Consider the following 21,505-nt stretch of genomic DNA (forward strand, 5'->3'; position numbering starts at 1 on the left):
CTACAAACCCACAAAATAGGTTTCGCTTCCAGCAGTCAGCGCCTCAGAGCCATTTTTATAAGCCTTGTTTTTCTTAGATTATCCCAGTGTGGTTTTTCTCCTGTTTCCTTGCTGAGCACTATTTAACCAGCACAAAGTATGCAATCATTAAACCATGCAACACAGAGCCAACTGGTCACCCAGAAATGACCAACAGCAGCAGCCAGTCATTTCTAAAATAACTGGTTTGTTGGTAAATCGATAAAAATAAAATCGCCTTTGGTGAATGTAATTTGAAGGTAGTGCTGGGTGCTCAGCGGGTTTGGTTTCAGTCCTGCAATGTGCCAGGTCCCGGCACAGGAAGGTGGCTGAGCTGCGCCAGGTGCCCACCACACGCACTTGCACCCTCCAAGAGCCTCAAAACGGACACAGATATATAAGAAAGAGGCAATTATAAGCATCTCTTTAGAGATAACCATTTTATTTAATAAATTTAAAAAAATCTGTTTGGAGGCCTGGCCCTCCAAGCTGGAGTTTCTCTCTTGCAAGAAGCAGACTTTGCAATGAGTACAGCATGTCTTTAAATTAAGTATTGCAAGTTAAGGCATACAGGCATTTTCCTCCATCCGCCTGCTGATGTGCCGGGGACCAGGGCAGGATCACGGGTGCCACCACCCAAGGTGCACCTCTGGAAAGTAAGTAACATTTCTCCCATTCCTTTCACGTTCAAACTCTGAATCTGAGCAGAGCACTGGGGCCTGCTATACCGACTCTGGAAGGAAGCCAGACAAACCCCAAATGCGCTGCTCCTGCCCGAGTGCTGCTCACTGTGCTGGGATGCAGGATGAGCGCCAGGACGTGGTCCCCCTGCTCAGGTTCAGCTTTGTGCTCACTCCAGGCATTTACTGAGTCAAATTATGAGCAGTCACGGGGCAATCATTAACCAGGGAGGCCAACGGGCGCTGAGTCCACACACCTGCTTTGCAGGGGAAAGTCATGTGAAATAACACCCTTAAGGAACCAGCACCACTCGCCATCCCAGAGACTCTCTGATTTAGTGATAAAAGTGCCCATTCCCATGGAAAAACCCCAATCAGCACGTGCAAAACACAAACCCGTCGCCTTCTCCCGACTTTAAAAGGTGCGCTGGAAGCAAGAAGCGAGCACTGTCATGACCAAGGTATCCCTGTCTTGGCAGCTGTCCCTGCGCCACGTCTTGCCCACAGGAACCAGAGCACTCCCCCTCCACTGTTTCCCCTGCACCAGCCGGGTTTGCAGGACAACAAACCTGATCTCCCCTTTTATCAGGGATTCAGTTAATCAACTCGCTGTTCTTCCGCACTGGTATTTGCACCCTGCAGCTCCAGGATCCTTCAAGGCTGGCAAGTCAGAAAACCCATGTCTTTTACTGAAAAAAAAAAAACTTTTAAAAGTCTGAGTGAGATTTCAGGAGCAGCTGGAGCTGAACCTGAGCAGCATTTACCCATTTAGCTGATCTCAATTTTACAAACGTGGTGGCAGTGGAGCCTGGGGATGAAGCGCACAGCCTGTGCAAATACTGCCCGAATTATGCAGGGTGTGAACGCAGGGGGAGCAGGGAAGGTCAAGCCCCCCCACAGCTGGCGTGGGGACCCCCCGCCTCATCCATTTCTAGAGGCGCAGGTACATTAGTCGTCTCATTTTCAAGTTTCCTAAGTGCACTGAACCAGTTTTTCCTGTTTTACTTCAAATTCATAGTCACCACTGAAGGGAAAGCAGTACTGGGTGCTCCTGCTGGCAGCAGTGCAGCATGGTGGAGCATCTCCGGGGTGTTAATGCCAGGAAATGCTGCAGAAATTGCCCTTTGGGGGCACTGGATGTCAAATTTCAAAGCCCATGCCAGCACCTCCTTCTCCTCTCCACGCAGCAGACACACCAAAGCAGCCTCCAGCACCCACCACTGCCACCCCTCAAGCCCCTGCACCAACGCAGGCAGCTTCCAGGAGCCCCATGTCCCATCCCCCCTGGGGAAGTACCCATGGTCCCCCCAAATCAGCCCCCCAGGGTCCCCCTGGGCAAGGTGTCAGGGCTGCTCCCCAGTGGTGCTGCAGCAGCAGGGAGGAGAAGGAGAAGGAGGAGAAGGAGGAGAAAGAAGAGGAGGAGGAGGAGGTCTGGTCCAGCCCAGTGAGCTGTGCTCAGCCACAAGCTGTGCTCAGCCCCACCAGGTTTTCATGTGCATGAGTCTCCTCCTGTTTGAGCAGCATCGCATTAAAGTGACCATTACAAAGTCACCACCCAGCAGGTCTCAAGGTCTTCTCCACTAAAGAAAATCCTCCATTGCAATGATTTCTGTTCAGGCACCAGTCATCTCCATGCAAAACCCCAACATTTCTGCAAACAAGAAGGGATGAATTTCTGTCTGGCCACTGGTACCATCCTCATCCTCCCCCAAACACATCCCAACCACCCTGACGTGTGCAGGGAGCAAGCCCGGGATGTCAGACCCAGACGGAGAGACGAGCCCCATCTCACAGGTCCTGCGACAGCTGCAACCCTCCAGTACACTCAGCAAGATTTTTAAATAACTCCAAGGCAAATAAATGGTGTTGAGCCCCTTCACTTGTAGGGGCTCACCATGTCAACCACCACTTAACGACCAGCCCGTTGTTTCGACCTGCTACATGGCAAAACATTTAGGCATCTAATTTTTAACACTTTTTTGTAACTCTCTATGCCTACATGGAAACTAGTTTTGAAATGCATTAGAAAATACAACTACTGTGAAATCACCGATTTTGTTGCCTTGCTTTCAGTGGAAGAAAGCCCAAAATGGAGGCTTTGCAATTTCTCAAATACAGAATTTCAGTTCCCAAGAGATTACTAGTTTTTGTTTAAAAAAAAAAAAAAAAAATGCAGCAGAGTTATTTTGCAACAAAAATATTGAATGTCTAAACTAAGTCAAAAGTTAACATGCCACTGCCAAACTTCTGCAAGGCCCAATCGCTATATTAAGAAAAGAGATCATAAAACAAACAAAACTCCAAACAACCTACAGGCCATGATAACCAACATCCAACAGCAATACTTCTTTCGCTATGTGTAAATTTCTAATTATAACCACACAAAAAAAAAATCCCTCCAAATCCAATCAGAATCTTTCCCACCTTGTCCCCAGAGACCAGATTTACCCAATCACAGTTTTAAAAATTATTTCCATATGTTAATTATTTCTTGTAAAAGATTAACTCACTTCTCTTTTGTGTTACAGTAAAATCCATGCAGAGGCCTCAAATTCAGCCTCAGCCGAGCACCAAATTACAGGACTTTTCCACATTTCAGGCCCAAAATAGATGCTCGCAAAGCAAAACGTAAACTTGAGCAAACTTCTTCCCGGCCAGGTCTGTCCTCATTGCAATCACACAATCAGGCCAATGTCTGTTTAAACGTTCAGTTGGGACAAGGAAGAACATGAAAGTGTTTACTGATGTCCACCAAGGAGAGCAAGTGAGAACCTTCCTACACAAAGTCACTGTACTGTGCTGGTCCAGTCACTCCTCTGTGCTGAAGAAGACCTGGGTGATTCAGGTGGTTTCTGGGGATCCATCACATTCTCCAGCTCTTCCTCCTTGTCCTTCAGGCCATGCAACCTGCTATCACAAACCCAAGCACTCCCTCCAAGCTGGCGTTGGTCCTGAAACGTGTCCTCCAGCAGCCTGACCAAGCTGGTACCCAAGAAGAAAAGCACCCACCCAACAGGGATTTTATTTCTTTCTTTACTCTATTTCCTTTTCTTGGTGGTCGTTTATCTCAGTCCTAAAGGGCCAAAATAGCCCCAAACCCTCCTGCCTACTCAGAGATGGCTCGGGACTGGAGAGGAAGATTACTGCTTCCAACGGCGAGGAAGGGCTCAGCCACCTCCCATCCCATAAACTTAAACCAATCCATAAGACTGTTTGCTTTGTCAATACAAAAGTACAGCATAAAGCCTTCAGGCACCAGTTAAATCTCAACATCATTGTATTTATAGTTATGAATAATAAGAGCTTTTCCACAGCACTACAGCGGCAAGACATAATTCAACAGAAATTCAATTTTTAAAGGATGATGAATTGTGATACACTGAGATTTTTATGCTCCTGTGACTATTAAGAAGCCCATGATATTCATTTTAGTAAAGTAAAAATTGAATAGGGCAAAGCACTGTTCACGACTCAGGTAAGAGCACCACTGTGAGCTGGCATCTGCACAGATCTCCATCGCGACCAAGTAGGAGATAGGCAAGTTCAGATGACTCCCAGGCTCTGTCATCACTGATGTCAGCTCCAAGTTTGGAAATCACTGAGCATCAGCATCTCCTCAAGCACCTCCCACAAGAGGCCACTGTCCCTCTCCTGCGTCACACCATGCCATGCTAATTTTGCAACTCTCCTGTTCCTAAATTCTTCTGCATTTCTCCCTCTGATTCATCTAAAAAATGCTCTAAGACTGGTTTTAAAGCCTTCTCCAGCCTTTCTCCCAGATTCTCATCATCTAGCCTTCTCTCTGGCAATGTCTCAAGGAGTGTGACAATAACTCTACACAGACAACGTGCTACTCTACATGGATCTGCTCTCTGATCTGTTGGTCCTTCTTGAGAATCACACAAAGTTTGCCTAATTAGGATTTTGCGTTAGCTCATTAAGGGTGCCTACAGTACCTCTTCTTAAACCAACATTGCTTTTGCCTCCACAGACCCAACTCCCCTCTTTTGTTATGTTTCTCCAACCCACGAGTCAATTATCTTCTCCTTTAAAGCATCACCAGAATTCACCTCCCGAGACTTTGTCCCCTTAGCACTAACCAGCCGTCGGGATGAATCGCAGCAGCAGAAGTGATGCCCTGACTGTGGCAGTGCCATCATCAGCTGAAAGGCAGAACGAGGGGAAGAAATTCTGAAGTGAGCAATTACAGACTATCCCATGCATGAGGATGCTTCTGCTTAATTTGATCAGCTGGTGGCTGGCTTTTACCCTAAACTGCAGGGGTTTCTCTCTCTAATAAAAACCTTTATACCCAAGCTGTATTAACCACAGAGGCTTTTAGCATCCAAATACAGACTTTCAAAATTCTGACACTCTTACTATCACTGATTTCTAGCAGTGGGCTCCATATCTACAGCTCTCTGTGTCATTTTAAAGGGACTGATTCACCACCAGGCTTCATTTTACCCATTAAAGCAACAAAGCATTTCAGCCCAATGCACGAAAAACAAATGCTTGTTCACACAGCTTCACACAAACTGGCTCGTGCTTAGGCAGGGCACCCTGCTGCCAAGCTCTTTGTTGCCTCAGGGTCCTACTTAAATCTAGAAATCAGGCCCTGGGACTGATTCCTGGCACTGTATTGCAGGTTTGCAGCACGGGCTGGGGTCAGCTGCTCACCATGGACCTTCAAGGACACACACCCCGCAGGACCTGGACCCCTGCTCCAGCACACAAACTCTCACATCTCATTTTGCAAACGCCCAGCAGACCCAAGCTCTCCACCCCTTCCATAGCTGTGTATTTGCCAAGGGCAGTTGCATAGATAGTACCTGCCCAAAACACCACCAGAGAAACCCCTGAAACAGGTTAAATAAGGAGCCTGATGCCAGAAGAGGCAGATAGTATAGATACGGTCCCTCTACCCTCCAGCTTCTCATCTTGCTCCCAACCACATCCATGGGATCCCCACTGCCCACCCTCTCCTCTGCTGTTTTCACACCCTCCTGCCCCCGAGCTTGGAAAAGAGGGTAAATAGGTCTCACTACCTCCAGCACTCCTGAACCCCCGATCCCATACAGACACACTCAAAAACTCTTATTTCCCTCTAAATCTCATCTCCAGGCTTTTCAGCTTATCAAGTCTTTCATTTGACTTCAATGGCCTTTGGAAAAGGCTCACTGAGCCTCTTAATGATGCTCCACTGCACACGTAGCTCTCGTCTAACAAAACCTTTTGTAAGCAACATGTTGGTCTGACAGCAGGACAGCTCTGCCCAAGAGCCTGGTCCACTGCAAACTCACACGGGAAACACGTAACTCTGCCTGTATGGGTCAGACGTTACCCACCACCGACCATGTTCTTCCCCAAGTAAACACCACAAGGTCTACCTAGAGCGGCAACTGACTCCTGAACACCAGCTCTAAAGGGGGAAAATTCACTGCGGAGGTAGATTTAATGACTTTCACAGCCATTCAACCAATGCGTGCTGCCAGCACGGCCGGAGGTAGGTAGCTCATTCCTGGCCACAGAAACGCTGTCACCAAGCACCCCAGTTGCACCCGGGGGTAGGCACAGAGCTGACCCCCATGTACGCCGTCCCCTCCATGACATTGGCGGCAGCATTTCGGACAAGTTATAAACAGAGGTCTTTAAAACATGTGTCTAGGCAGCAGCTATGAAGACACCTAAAACTTTCCATACCACTTTCAACCCAATCCACATTGGGAGTTGTAGGTGACTGCTCCAATCGTCCCCACTGCCATGAGCCCTGGGGACAGCAGTGTCACCCCCATGCCCAGCCATTTCATGGACATGAGACAGCTGGGGCTGACCCGTCTGTGAAAACGTGGCCATGACCACAAGCAGGGTGGAGGGACACCCATCCCTTCATTCCCCTTGGACTATTCCCAGGTCCAGGTCCTCCTCCTCAGACTCCTTTCAGACTCCTAAAAAAGGACTGGGTTTTTGATGGGCATCCCTACCACATCCTACCACACCAAATGTCAACAGGTCAGGTCACAAGGAAACAGTAACATGGACTTTTAACATAGATGGAGCTTCAAAACAGCTCACAGTTCAGTCTGTTTCTATAAGCACCATGTAACATTGTCCTCTCTAACAAAAAAAGGTGGAAAAAATGTAACTATGAAGAAATGATAGTTACTGTGTGATGCTGCCAGACCAAAGAGATACCATACCCATGGCAGATACAATGAACACACCTGAGACAGGACAACATGGGGAAAGGATTCAAAATCAATTTTCTGCAGGTGTGAATACCCTGTGCCAACCTGGCTAAAAATGTCTTAGCAAGATGTTCAGCCTGTATGTCTTCATATGGAAAAGAAGAAAGAAAACCAGCCTTGTCAAACAGACTTGGCATTATTTCCTCATAAGATTTATGGCTTTGGTTGAGAAAGATAACTATTTTAGTACAAGAGACTTAGATTTTTGCAGGGCTTACTATTGCAAAAGATGTTGATTCAAAAAACAAATTAGCCCTAGAACAGAAATCAATGTAAACATATACTAAGTGGATCAAAAAATAACTATTTGATAAATTTTGAAAACTAATTGTAATGAGGGAATCCTCATTTCTTCCAAGAGAAAGCAATACCTGAAAGGATTCAATATCTATCAATGATTTACAAGCAGCCAGAAAATCATTCCCAGTCATGTTTGCAGAGAACATAAAATTAAAAATTAGTTGCACATAATTAAAGAGGACAGGTCACTAATACAATGCCATCTGGATCGATGGGTGTGCTGGACTCATTTAAACAAGATGCATTTTTAAGCAGCCAAACACAAGACTGTACAACTAGGGTAAAAAAAACCAAACCAAACCAAACCAAACCAAAACAAAAAAAAAAAACCAACATGCTGAAGAATGGCTGGAAACCACTTAGTCATCATGGTAGGGACCAAAGGAGTCCTGCTGCCCACATAAGGCCATGGAGACGGAGGTCAGGGGTGTTCAGAAGAGGACGGCGAGGCTGTGCAACATACCAACACCACCAGTGACATTGTTATTTTGTGCTGTTTCCATTTCTCATGCAACAATCACAAACTAGATGGGAGAGGAAGAGGCACATCCACCACCCAACTCCTTGTATCCTACAGCAGATATCTGAAATGGGCCCATCCCTCCTCATTGGCTATGAACAAAGATAAACTTTGGGCCAAACAAAACCCATGGGTCTGACCCTGGAGTTGCTGCCCTGCGCAGTGCAAGAGGTTGCAGCTGGATGGCCCTGAGCCTTTCCAGCCTCGAAAGCTCAAGTCCACGAAAAGTGGACAGAGCATCATCTGGACTCACGCTAGTGCTGTTCAGACATTAAAGCCAGACCCATTTTCCTCAATCCTTCCTGGACTAGATGACTGTGGTCCAAGAGCCTGTTTATTTTTGCTGAATTAGTCAGATGGGTTCCTGTCAAAAACAAAGCTAATTCTCCAGCAAATTTGATTGCATCTAACAAAAATCTCCATAGCTTGGACTCGGAGGTCCTGACTTACAGTTGCAGAACCCAAGGAGAGAAACCAGGAATGAGGTACCAATTATTTTCTTCCCACTTCATGTCTTATAAACCCCTTTTCCTCCTTGGCTGCCCAATTTATTTTTTATTACTGCCCTAGACGGCAGCTCCAGAAATGAAACACTTAACCTCTGCAAGTTGCTTCTCTTAATGAATACGCAGCAGTTTGCTATTCATTACATCCAAAAGGAAAAGCCAAATCTGTTTCTGCTGCATTAGCCAGCACGGCCGTTAAATGCAGCACAGGGAGTAGCCATGGCGACCTTCTCGGAAAGGAAAACCGGACTTTTCCAAAGGCTATTGTCAGCGCTCAAAAAAACAAAATAGAAGCAACTTTTTTTTTTTTTAATTATTATTTATTGCTACTTTGAAAGAAAATTCAAAGCCAGTGAAAGATGGCAGACTGACAGCAATAAAGAATGAGTTTATCCACAGACTGAGCATAATACACTCAAGGTGTTGAGAATTTATTGTTGGGGTACCTCAGACCTGACCTGGAAATAACCACCTTCATAATGACACAGCAACTGATCTCCTTGTACACCAAAATCCCCAATACCTCTGCTAAGTCTACTGGCTGATGCTCAACTGGTTGCTTACCTACAGCCCACAAAAAATTTGGTCAAGTCTACCAGGACAAAGCCACCTTGAAGCTATGACATGGTAATTTTTTCTACCTCTAAAGAAGACAAGGACAGGGCAAATGAAGATAGCTTCTATGGAAAGCAGGCACCAGAGGGTCAAGTAAATCTCACTCAATCACTCTAACCATTCAAAGCTATGAGAACCACCAACCAAAATATCCAAAACATCCTGATGTCTCCCAAACACTAGTTAATACTGACAATTTCGATGTGAGCTAGTGAAGTAATTTCTCTGCAGTTCTTGTGCTGGGAAATCTAAGACGGATTATACAACTTGCCCAGAGCCACAGAAAAAGATTTTGTGAGAATCAGACACTTGTCTCTTGAATTTCAGTCTTGCATTTTATTCACAAAATCATTTCTTCATTTTGGAGAGGTTATCTAAGTGCCTAGGGTCATCCCCAGCCTCTGCTGGGTAATCAAAACATCAAAAAGCCAATAGACACAACCTGGGCAGTTAAAGGATAAATATAAAGAGCACTCCAAACCACTTATTGCTACTGCAATTATTAAATTAACACAGGGTCATTTGATTGCCTTCCAAAGCTAAGAAGGGTGTTCCAGGATGGAGGGGTCCTGGTGGTGAACTCTGTGATGGAGAACACTATGCAAAGAGCATTTATGCAGACTGACACACGAGCAAATATAATATATAACCAGATACTGCTCTTTGGGGTCTGTTGGTAGCTTTCTCTCAGAAAAAAAATGAAGGTTTCCTGAAGTGTTCCCATGTGGCAGGTAACATAATCAGAACTGCAATCAGCTGCTCAGCAGAAACACAAATTCAAGAAGCGGGAACATCAAAAAGTTTCCACAGCTTCCTGCTTCTACCAAATATGACATTTTGACTTAGCAAAAATACATGAATGCGCAAGACCCCAAAGCCTGTTCTGACCTCTCCTTGTTAACCATCAGAGTCCAGACCTCACTCCGTCCTCTCAACCCACCCACCAAGCACTCTCTAGCTCTCCACCGAGCACTCTCTAGCTCTCCACCAAGGTCTGATCTTCAAATAGCCAGAGCCCAGGCTTCAAGTCACCCCCTAACACAATAACTTCTTGGGACAGAAGTGGCACTTCCCACCCCATTCTGGCAACCAATCAAGTGGATTTGCTCTTCAGGCAATTGGAGGTATCCTCAACTCCTGTCCAGCCATACAATGCAACTGTAGAGCTTTTATGGCCAGCAGTGACAGTACTCCTACAGGAAGAGCAGGCAATGACAATTGCGGAGGTGGCTGGGCATTCAAGCACATTGGCCAGGCATCAGATAGTGCTGGCCAACACACGTGGCTTGGCATGCAAACTGCCAGATCAACTACTTCTGGTCTTAAGGCTCTAATCTATGTCCTTGCAAAGCCAATGCAACTACACTACTGTCTTCCTCCAGCAATGTGTAGGAAAACATAAAATCTGAACGTAAAGCATAAATCTCAGCCCACTTGTGTTCGGTATTTTTCTCTGACCATCTTCCATAGCTTTGAGCTAACTGCCAAACACTGCTGAAAACCACAAACAGTTCCCACTATATGTGGCTATCCACAATTTTGAGGGCCTACAACTCTGGGTGTCACTTGTTAATGTCAGTCTGAATGAACACTAATTCATTTTTTAATGAACTGCAGAACAAATCAACCAAAATAAGCTGATGGAAAGGGCAACTACACATGCCACACCGACCTACACTCTTCAACATCTTACCTACATACTTACTTTCAGAGCCAAACACTTACTCCATGTTTTATTTTTATGTATTTTAACTTCCAGCACTACACAGATCCTGTCTTTAAAGCTTCTGAATACCAGATGAGAAAATCCTCTGTCAAATGGCACATTAGCCACATAGCTGAGAAACTATCCATCCCAGCTAGTTTTAAGACAGACAGATGAAGACCACCAGGAACTCTGTGATGAGGTTGCCTACAAAAACCAACATAGACTCTGTAACCAGAAGGTATTTTCAGAATTACACACTTCTGTTCAAAGGTCTTTTGCTTTTATTGACTCTCTGACATTCAAACCTATGACCCTGCAGCCATCATCAGGAATCTGGACTATTGGACAATGGTGGTCCTTGCTCTCCTGCCAGTAACCCTGTTACTGCTCAGCCATCCCTAGCAAGGGCAGGCAGATGAGCAGCAGAGCCAACAGAAGAGCCCTCATCCAGTCAAAGCTCTTTGCCTTCTTGAAAACTGGAGGCTGACTACATTAGAGCAGTTATGCACAACTGCTGGATAGCAAAAGCTTTTTATCATATGAGGACATACATTTGGAAACATCGAGTAATGGAGTTTTACCCTTTTTTCTTTGATTTATGGAACAGACAATACAAGTATGATGTGGGAGCACCTTCACCTTTCACAGTGCTTAGAGGAAAAGCCTCCTCCCACATGGACACAGGCTTTCCAGGACACACTCTCTCCTTTACAGAGAAGGAAAGCCTCTGAGCAAAGCTCAGCACTGTCTGAAGGATGCACCAATGCATTTGCAGAGCTCCAGCTTGCCTTGCCGAGCACTCTCAGGAAATGCACCAAGTGATCCCATGGCAAGAGGTTCAGTGCTAGGTCTCTGGCTACCCCAGAAAGTGCTCTTCATCACTCTCAGGCACACCTGAGAAGTTCAAGATACTCACACAAGTTATTCCAGTTGCATCTTACACCAGAGATGAGGCAGCAGGGAGGTAACAGAAAGGCAGGATAGGAGCTTTTAGCAACTCAAATTCTGCAGAAACAGAGAGTGTAATACAACAAGGGGGTTCACCTGGACACCACCTCTACCCCCCAGAAACCAACTGAGAGCTTCTGGTGTACAGGAGAGAACACCACCAACTGAAGCATCAAAAGAGACGGGCCCAGAAAGCTGCCAGGTGGCAGGTGAGGACTTGCTAAATCAAGACTGCTTCTTCCCAAAGAGCTCCTGCCAGCCCCAACATGGGCTGCTCTGCCCAATGCACAAAGCTTTGCTCCAACTGCCCAGGTTTCAATCTTTGGGTTTTTTTGGTCTTTTCAAACATTTCAGAGGTATGCGCACTCGTACAGGCTTGCTTTCCCAGCAACCTTCTTCCAGCCATGTACAGCCCATAGGGGTGCCTACACCCATCCCAGTGATAACCAGTGCTGCTGCGACATCCCCTCCCATCAGATACAGGTGGACTCAGAGCACAAACGTGGCTCTTTGTAGCAGGGATGATCTGGACTGCTGGGCTACAAACTGAGAAACAGCCAAAGGTCCATCCATACCACTGTCGGCTCACGCGGACCAGTTACTCATTAAGACCAGTAACACCATTAGGACTGTTTGCCCTTAATGCAGCCCTGGAGGATGGGAACCAGAGCCCTGAGCTCATCCTACATTTATACACTCACTGCCATGGGCTTAGATGCTTTCAATGCCCAGTGAAACCTGAGAACAGCATCACAGAGTGGGTCATGGCTCAGAGTAACATTTCAATGCAAACCCATGCCCAAGTTTTGAGAAGTAGGGGTGGTAACAGAATATTTTCCCTTTGCAAAGTTATGCTATCGGTCTGAAAGCTGCCAGTAACAACAGCTTCCTGACACGTGCTTCCCAGTGCCCGGCAAGGCACGGGAAAAAGGAAACACAAATTTTGAATCTATGAATAAATGTGACGTCCAATAATGAACCAAAAGATAAAGGCAACTTAAGACCATTTTCAAAACTCTTGTACTCAGAGTCAACTCAAAACTTTTGTAACAAGCAAGATCTCAGGGAAGGGAAGAGGAAGAGTGCCACGCTGCATCCCAAATGTGCACGGAGGCTGATGCCTCTGCTCAGAGCTCCATCCACCTGCACAGCACCCACCTCCTCAGCTCTCTGAGCACATCTCACCCCCTATACCACATCTACACTGCCAAGAAGATACAATCTCCCAGGTAGCCAAAGAGTTTTGCGTATGGATTGAAACCATAACCAGCCTTACTCCCATGACTGTGATGAATGAAGACATCCTGTACCAGAATGAAGGCTGCTGGGCCCAGCTGAGGTTGTGGACACAACATCAGCCCCACCATTATGCTCTCATGGATACAAATGAAGGGTCAGGCTCTTCACCGTATTCCAGCAAAGGTCTCCAAGTGCTGTGAACAGAGCAAGTGAAAGCAACAGGAGCTGCACAGCCCAGTACACTTGAATGAAAAACGCCTCTCTGGCTGTTCTAGCATTTCTTAGAAGAAAAGAGCCCTTCTCAGAAAGGAAAGCATCATTATCATGCTTACACAGCAGGTAGACATCCTCATTCAGGGCGTGACCTTGCAAGATGCCAGCAGTCCTGGCCTTGCTCCAGACCTGTTGGTCTTCACACACCAAGTGCAAAACTCGCTCTGGCTCCTGTATCCGCTGTTTCTCACTCGGCTTCATGCAGGATCAAGCCCTTGAAAAAACATCTGAAAAGCAGCTGGACCACTGTAAGAGCGCCTGTGTGAGGAAGAGTGAGCAGGTTCAGACCAGGGGTCAGTATAAGCTACTCTTCTGTCCCCAAAAGTGGCTGGGTTTGGAAAGTATATAAAACCAGGAAAAGCCTAAGTGGGACATCTCCAGAATAATCTCCCATCCTCCCTCGAGCTGCAGCTCAGGGGCTTCATGAGCAAGAGGTGTTGCCTTTGTGCTTGGCTGTTGCTGGCAGAAATTTCTTTCATTAATTCATCCAGCTGCTGCTTTTTTACTATTTTATAAATGTAAAACCTAACACCAGACTCTCAAAAACAGATAGAACAGAAGAAGCTTGAAACATTCCCATAAAAACCCTTTGAAACGCCTTGCTCGTTGAAGTGTCAACGCATCACACGCATAAAAGAAACAGAGAAGGAGCTACTGAAGGTAACTTGGAGAGAGCAGAGCCATCAAAACCCACTCCTTGGTGCACGACCTGACAAAACCTTCTCAACACACAAGCCCCTCACCCCTGGTTGGAAGCATAATTAATTTGGGGGAAGCATTAACTAATTTTTAAGCAGTAGCACAGCAAGAAGGCCCCTGTCGTGGGCACAGGCTGAGAACCATGCCAGTGAGCACAGCCGGGTACCAGCAGTGCTGCTCCGCCGGCGCACAAGGACCACTAGCAGCGATGCTGCGGGAACAATGTGCAGACCACGCCACTTAAATTCACACTTCAGCACCAGAAATAGGCTGCAGCCACATCTCTGTATGCTTTTTTTTTTCCTCCCTAGCCACACACTGCACTGCCAGATCACTGCATGGCAGGAGGAGTATTTTTCAGTTTGGGGTTTGGTATTTTTGCCACATAAGAGGGGCACATATTTTGAAAAACAAAACAAAAACTTTGTGGCACACTTGACTGTTACAAAATATTTCCAATGTGTGAGAAGGTGGGCTAAGCAACATTTCTGAACCAGATGTTCAAATTTGAGAGACTATTACTACAAGCTGGCCAGCAGCCCTCAGTGCAAGCCAAGGTGCTCAGCAGTCCCAGTCCTGTATACATGCTATTACATACCTGCAACTTACAGTAGGCTAAAAAAAAAAAAAAAAAAAGTCAGGATTTCTTCTTTTTTAATTTTTAAATGAACTACGCAAACTTAAGGACATTAAACCTGCTTTTTTTTTTTTTTTTTTACTATTATTTTCTAAGGCCTTATTATTTTTTAGGCACTTCAAGCAAAATATTTTGCTGCACAGCTCGTGGTCTCGATTACCTGAGAGAAGAGCTGAAAAGGCCGACAGGAGACCAGGTTTTAAACTGTTATCCAGCATTTGGACACTTCAGAAACAGTGCCAAATAATTTAGCACTTGACATTTATTATTGTAAAGCTGCTGGTGGTATAATTTGCAAAATCTATTTCAAAATCTATTTTTACTAGAAATATTTTCACAATTTAATAAAATTAAAATGCTAACTGGGCACAAGTTTAAATACTGCTTTCACATCACTGCCTCCAAAATTTTACTGTGCTGTAGTTGTGGAGCAGAACCAGAAAATGAAAAGCAAAAGTGATCTCAGCCTGCTTTCATCTCTGAGATGCAAAAGAGAGTTTTCTAGGACAGATGTGTTGCTTCATTTGGTTTTACGAACCTTTGTCTCTGCCAGCAACGTAAGGAAGGAGTGACCCATTCCACTTTAGTGTTGACTTTTTCCCAAAGAAATTTGGATCCCTTTCTTTAAAGGTTCAGTGATGCCCAACCACTACAGCTCCACACTGCCTCCCACTTCCCGCAGCCCCCCAGAGAGGCTCTAAGCACCGGGGCAGGGACCAAAATCAGGCAGCTCCGAGACACCTGAGCACTGCCCTGTGGCTCCATGGGGAGGGCTCGGCCCCGGCGGGGTTTCGTGGCTGAGGGGTGTTGAAATGCAGCGGCAGGACCGCTGCCGCAGGGACAATGCCGGCAAAGCCGGCCAGCTCCTCCAAACCCGCGTGGTTGAGAATTTCGCAACGCGGCTGAGTTTTATGAAACTTTTTCTCTCCATAAATTAAACTCAGTTGTTTTCTATTACAAAAGATGTTTCTGTACCTAAGGAGAAGCCCATGCTACACAGACAGTGGAAAAAGCTACGAAGGCAAAGCGCGTGTGATTCCTCATCTATCCATCATCCATAAACCTGACCAGTACCCAGAAGCCAAAAAGCCAGGTAAGCTACCACAACCAAGAGCACACTTGGGTACCACACAGAGGATATACTATATACAAATACAATTTATTACCCAGCTCCATGAAGTTTCCCACCTAATGCCCAAAAGAAAATTCCCGCTGGCAAGAAGCATCCAAATGCACGCTTGCCGGCGCACAGTCCTGCTAGTACACAATGTTACCATCAGATAAATGCATTTTCCAAGCCCAGATCTCTCTCCAGCAGTTTCTGAGCAAAACCAGATCTGCAGTCATTGGTAGTATCTTGTGGGGAACAGATTTATTGCTCCTTGTGGACCTCAAAGTGCTGTTACCTCAAGCAAGAGAGAGCTGAAGGACCCTCCTGCACGTACCCAGCATCACCAAAACCTGCAGTAGCAACTCAGAGCAGACAGGGAAAATGCAGTCACTGTGTCCAACACAGGGGATGACAAATAATCAATTCTTCATGGAGCAAGAGGGGAATTATTTATTTCACAGTTGCTTTGTACCTAAAGAGAAGTCTTGGCACCGAATCTTAACTACGCCTCAAATGCTCCTACGAGACTGTGAAGGCACTTTGGGGGATCATACACTGTTACTATAAATATATTAAGAAAAGAAATGGGGAGCTGCTCCTGCCGAGCTACAGTAGCATGTCGTGCAGTCCATTACAGACTGCTAAGTTCAGGGAAAATCTTGAATTTTCATCAGAGACAACCAAAAGGTCAGCCTTTCTTATGGGATTTCAGCCATTTGAGTGCCCTTTTGAGCTACAATCTTGAAATTAGGAATAATTCATTCATTACAGACTGCTGATTACAGGGGGAGGGGGGGAACAGAAATTTGACATTTCTTTCCAGTTCACCAAAAGGTCAGTCTACTGATTTACAAAATTTATATTAATTTTAACTCTGAGGCTGTCACATTGGGCATGAGGCATCCAATTTGGAGAAATTAAGGTCACTTAAGGTCTCTAGTTGCATTTATCATTTTGAATGCAAAAAGTTCTCAAAGGCAAAGGCAATGCTGAGGAAGCCAACAGCCAAAGTCACTCAAATTGGGGATGGCTGCCAATTTTAATACACTAAAATGCCTTTCTGTTTTAAGAGAGCCCAGGCTTCAAGTCTCATCTTGCTGCATGCTGCCAGACATCAACTGCCATTGCTTCATGAAACAGAGATAAACTAAAATTTGGGGTTGAACCATCTCCCATGGCAGACTCAACAATCCTCCAGTCATACTGCTGCTCATCTGGACTCACACCGGCACCAGGCACTAATGCCACTAGCTCTGCCTGCCACCACCAGCCAGCTCAACTCGTGGAAATCCTCCATTCAGAGCTTAAAAACACGGAGAGATGATGACAAGGAGGAGGAGGAGGCAGCATGGAAGTCATCCTCTTGAGCAGCTGGAGCAGAGGAAGGCATGTTTCAGAACTGACTCAAAGGCCACCGGGAGAAAGGTGGGAGGTGTCTCCCACAAACATGGAAAACATCTCAAAGCCGCAAAGCACGAACCAGCCCTCAGAGGCGCTGCTGGAGCTCAAAGTGCCATCATGACAGCCCAAACACAAAGCTCAGCCCCCTCGCCTTGCCATATGGGAGCGAGAAGATAAGCAAAGATCCCTCCCAAAAAATATCAAACCCAGTGACCAACCTGGTGAGATTTATGAGTCTTGTTATTTGTAAATAAGTCATTTGTGGAGATTTGCAGCACTATAATAGCCCAACTCATGCAACTGCAGGATCCCTACAAAAAGCTTGAAGCTACTCCTGTCCCTCCCAAGGAAGCTCTGCTTGGGCAGCTCTTCATCAAAAGGTACAGAAAAGCATCCTCACGTTTATAAAGAGCAGCAACAAAGGCAGAGCAATCCCAACACCCGTTTTCCTGCCACAGTCACCAGCCCAGACCATTTCCCACATCAGAAGCCACCCGGGCCAGGGGATGGCTCCCAATTTAGGCATAAAGCTACAGCCAAGGCCAAACCCTCAGCTGGTCTAAACCAGACCCATTCACACCAGCCAGAGCTGCTGCCCTCAATTCTTTTTTAATGGAAACATCACTCTTTTTTTTTTCTTTTTTTTTTTAATTTTTTATAAAGACACACTCATAAAAAATTGAATGGAGGTCTGTTCAGGCTTACCAGGCAGAAGGCTGCTCCGGCTGTCGCAGTCCGTCCTTGCAAAGAGGACCTGTGTGCACTCCGTGCTCTGCTGCTTTACGCTGACTTTTTATACAACACACCTGACATTATTTTCTTCTTCAAGCAGGAAAAATTAAGGAAACCATCTTTACATTGTGGTAATTTTATGCTCCAGCTATAACCTCTGCCCATCAAACCTCTGTCCAGTCTATCCGTGTTTATGCTGTAAGTAGATTTATATTTTCTAACTTCTTAAATATAGAAAGCTGGATTTTACTACTTTCCCTTTAGAAAAACAGTTCAATGTTTAGTTCTGTATTAAAAATTGGCCTTGGTACAACTAGATTTTAAAATAAATTACTACTTTTTAAACTATCTGAAAATACTAGTTCCTCTTTGTACTTCATTTCTTCGGGGAAAAAAAATACAGATCCAATCCACAATCAGACATTTGCCTTTTTTTCTAATTTAGTAACTTGTGAATTCATGCATTGACCCAGCCGAACAAAGGGCAAAGACTGTTAAATTCCAGAGCCCAGGAGATATTCAGTTACTCATTCACGGCCTTCTGCAGAGTTTAAAAAAAAAATAAAAACGAGACTTAGTGAGGAGGAGTGGCACATTTGGAAATGATACTTTTAAATTAACAACCAAAAAGGGGAAAAAGGTAAACTCGGAAGAGATTAGCTGCTTGCTGTGCCACGATGGGAAGATGGAGAGTGGGTTGGAACTCGTTAGCCCAATTACACAATAGATTATGCTGGCCAAATTTGAAGGCAATAAAAGCAGCAAGAGAAACCCATGTTAGGTAACAGCAAAGATGGAAGAGGTGGGGGACAGGAGAAAAAGAAAAGGCTTTTTATGATTTTATTTCTGAAGCTTCTTTAAAAGGTTTCCCTTCGGCAGGGAAGCACCGAGCACAGGCAGGAATTTGGTAAACAACCGAAATATGGCTGGGGGTGCCCATCGCCGCAGGGAGCAGAGGCAACTGCAGTGGGCACTGCAGGTCCATGGGGCTGCGGTGACATCGGGGAAGGAATGCTGGCACACCAACGAAGGGAAAAAAATGTTAACTTGAAATTTCCCTGCCTTCCCTTCCTCCTGTCCCTGAAAATCACATTTCATTGAATTCAAAGGCATTCTGAAATTTTACTAGTTTAGGAAAGATTGAATAAGCATGTAATTAAATTAATTACAGAATCACTGCTCTGCATCCTAGTGCAGGAATAGCAGTGAATCAACCAAATGGATTCAAAATCACTTCCTAAATGCTTTCCAGTCAAATAAAACTTCAAGAACAGTTTCAAACCACTTACAGTGCAGTCCAGAAAAATCCAACCTTTCAACCAGTTTCCTTCACCCATATGGGGGACGTGATCCTAAAGGGCATGACCCGACATGGAGCGTTTCCTTTCCTAAATAAACAGCAGCTGCGCAGAGCCGGACGCCTCCTCTCCCTGCCTGCATCCCCTGCCCCATTTGCTGCCATTCAGCCGCTATCCAAGCTGGTTCCTATGGACACCCACCACACATTTCTAATTAATCGCCCCTCTGTGCAATGGGGAGATATGAAAAATCCCTCTGTGAGCTCACAGCTAAAGGATGCTTTGCAAAGTGCATGCACAAATTGAGGACGGGCGCCTGATTCCCACCAGGAAAGGTGCCACCGGCCTCATGGCCACTGCCTGCACCAGCACCAGCAGGACCAGAGCTGCGACTCAGATGTCTTAAATGTGGGTTGTGCATGGTCCCTCACAGTGAGCTGTGCCAGCACAGCTGGAGCAAGGTGTTTGGTCTCAGTCAATGGGACAGAGCACCATTCCCCTGAGCTGGGGGATGTCTAAGATCAGAGGACCCTCTTTCTCCACAACAGGAGAGCAGAAGAGTGCAACCAGAGCTGGATTAGTTACGAACAGCACAAGCTGCATCCCAGCCCTGACAAACACAAGACCACAAGCAGCAACACGACCACTGGCAGCACAGGGGAGCAGGCACAGGCATCCGCTCTTCCAAGAAAACAGGAATAGCCTCGCACTGCCCCTCACCCGCGCAGCTGGGGGCAAGGCTGCCTTTCTGTTAATGCTTAATGTAAAGGCAGGTTCACATACCGCCACGTCCACCAAGCACGTCTGGACAGCTGCTGGCCACTCTGGATGCGGTGGGACCATCATGGTGCAAACAAGCCCCTTCTGCATACGGGATGCAGCGGGGCTCACTTGCTGCCTCCTCCCACAGCTTCATGCCCAGCAGAAGTGCCCAGGGAAGAGGACTGTGGAGTTTCTGGGGGAAGCAGTCTGATGACCCTGTGTGAGCTCTCTCCTTTGGATGCTCACCCCCATTTCACGCAGGAGAAGCTGGCAGGTCCTGCTCCCGCTGTGCTGTGCTAACACTGATCCTGCCAGCTCAGCCCTGTGAGGCTCAAACATGACACGTGCAACGTGTCCCCCTCCAGCAGAGCCTTCCAAAGGTCCTCCAGGCACATACGGGCAGAGGGGTGACTGTCACACTGAACCCCAAGCACAGCCACAGCAGCACACACAACTGCTCTGGGCAAACAAAGTGCAATTACTCAGACCAGAAATCAAGCCTAAATGCTAACCCAGGTGACTTTGCTCAAATTAAGTGAAGTAAGCTCTTCCACCAGCAGTGCTGCTTCCAGAAAGATGTCTATCGATAGCCTCAGTGGCTTCAGCTAGCAATGAAGGCAGCAGTTAAAGCCAGCTTTCATCCCCTACCCTATATGAGATGCTGCCTCAAAACCTACTCGAGAGGTGCCAAAGGTGGGAAAAGTCAAAGAGGCAACACCTGCAGGGCTGCAGCCCCACTGAACAGGTTCTCAGGCAGCAGGACACCAACACCACCTCTTGCTTGCTCAAAGAGAAACATTTCATAAAAAAATCCATATAAGAATTCCAGGACCCACATGGTTTTCAATAAGCCAATGGTCTATTTGTCCATAGCAAATCCCACCAACACCCCAGCAGGCATGGACACCACCTGATGTGATCATCCATGATCTACATCTTCAAACAGAGAAAAGCCAGCAAGTTACTGGAGAGCAACCAGCTTTGAAGGCTGCAACTAGAGCTTGCTGACCCACACAGGGACGAACAGAAACAAAGGTATCAATAGGGGGTTTCTCTAGTCTCCTGGGACTGCAGGAAGGGCCTATCTTGTCCCCCCCAAAACTTACTAGCTGATTAAGTAGCCGCGAGCATGTGCAGCTACACGTGCTGCCTGATCAGCAAAATCTGGCCATGATCAGCTCAGAAGCCACCAAGAGCTCAGTCGTCACTGTGTTGGGACAGGCTCCAACACACCACACAGATCTTTCCTTAGCTCAAACAGAGCTGCAGTGAGCAGCAGGACCTCCAGCAGAGCCCAGGACACATACATAGTTGCTTTTCTCCCAGCTGGCAATGACATGGGGCACCCAGTGGGTACCGAGCATCTCTCGTGCCACCGTGGGTAGAGACCATGCTCATGATACAGACTTTAGCCCCCCAAAGGCATTTCTAATTACCACATTAAAACGTGTGAAATGCTTCCCATACAGGCATGGCCATCTTCAGGGTCTGAAAGCCAAACCCCTCTTTGGTAAAACTAAACCAGCCTCCCAACAGCCCCATGAATTGATGGTCTGGGTCTCTTTGGGGCTTATGCTCCCCTAGCTCGCTCCTCATCTGCCCCCTCAACCCCAAATACAATTAGCCACATTTGCCCATGAAAATACCGGCAAAGATCTTCACAACACAGCCAAGAAGGTTTCAGAGTGAATTGGATAAACTGAGTGGTAAGAAATTGCCAAGACCAGATGGGGCTGAACAAAACCTCTTGGGGAAAGCAAAGATGAAATGGCTGAAGCATCCTCTGTGCTGAACATGCTCCGACGGGGGG

At 46.3% G+C, this 21,505-nt stretch overlaps 1 protein-coding gene across 15 annotated transcripts in view; it reads right to left on the bottom strand.

Annotated features, from left to right (window-relative positions):
• The window catches only part of ZNF618 (zinc finger protein 618), a 165,856-nt gene that overhangs the window by 117,295 nt on the left and 27,056 nt on the right, over positions 1-21,505 (bottom strand). The window contains exons 1-3 of one of the 15 annotated variants that reach the window (XM_075055214.1): positions 4,769-4,798; positions 2,243-2,349; positions 1,268-1,387 (exon numbers count right to left, since the gene is read on the bottom strand). The exons of 9 other annotated variants lie outside the window; for them this stretch is intronic. Coding sequence is in view for 3 of the 6 variants with exons in the window: in XM_075055207.1 (XP_074911308.1) it covers positions 12,854-12,910 (57 nt within the window). In the remaining 3 variants the exon portion in view is untranslated. Of the gene's footprint in view, positions 1-1,267; positions 1,388-2,242; positions 2,350-4,768; positions 4,799-12,819; positions 13,030-13,114; positions 13,151-17,608; positions 18,152-21,505 lie in introns of those variants that run through there. 5 more of the 15 variants (XM_075055215.1, XM_075055216.1, XM_075055210.1 and 2 more) reach the window with 5 other exon arrangements.

This window comes from Buteo buteo, chromosome 23 (assembly GCF_964188355.1).
Source record: "Buteo buteo chromosome 23, bButBut1.hap1.1, whole genome shotgun sequence".
In the NCBI taxonomy this organism is placed as follows: Eukaryota; Metazoa; Chordata; class Aves; order Accipitriformes; family Accipitridae; genus Buteo; species Buteo buteo.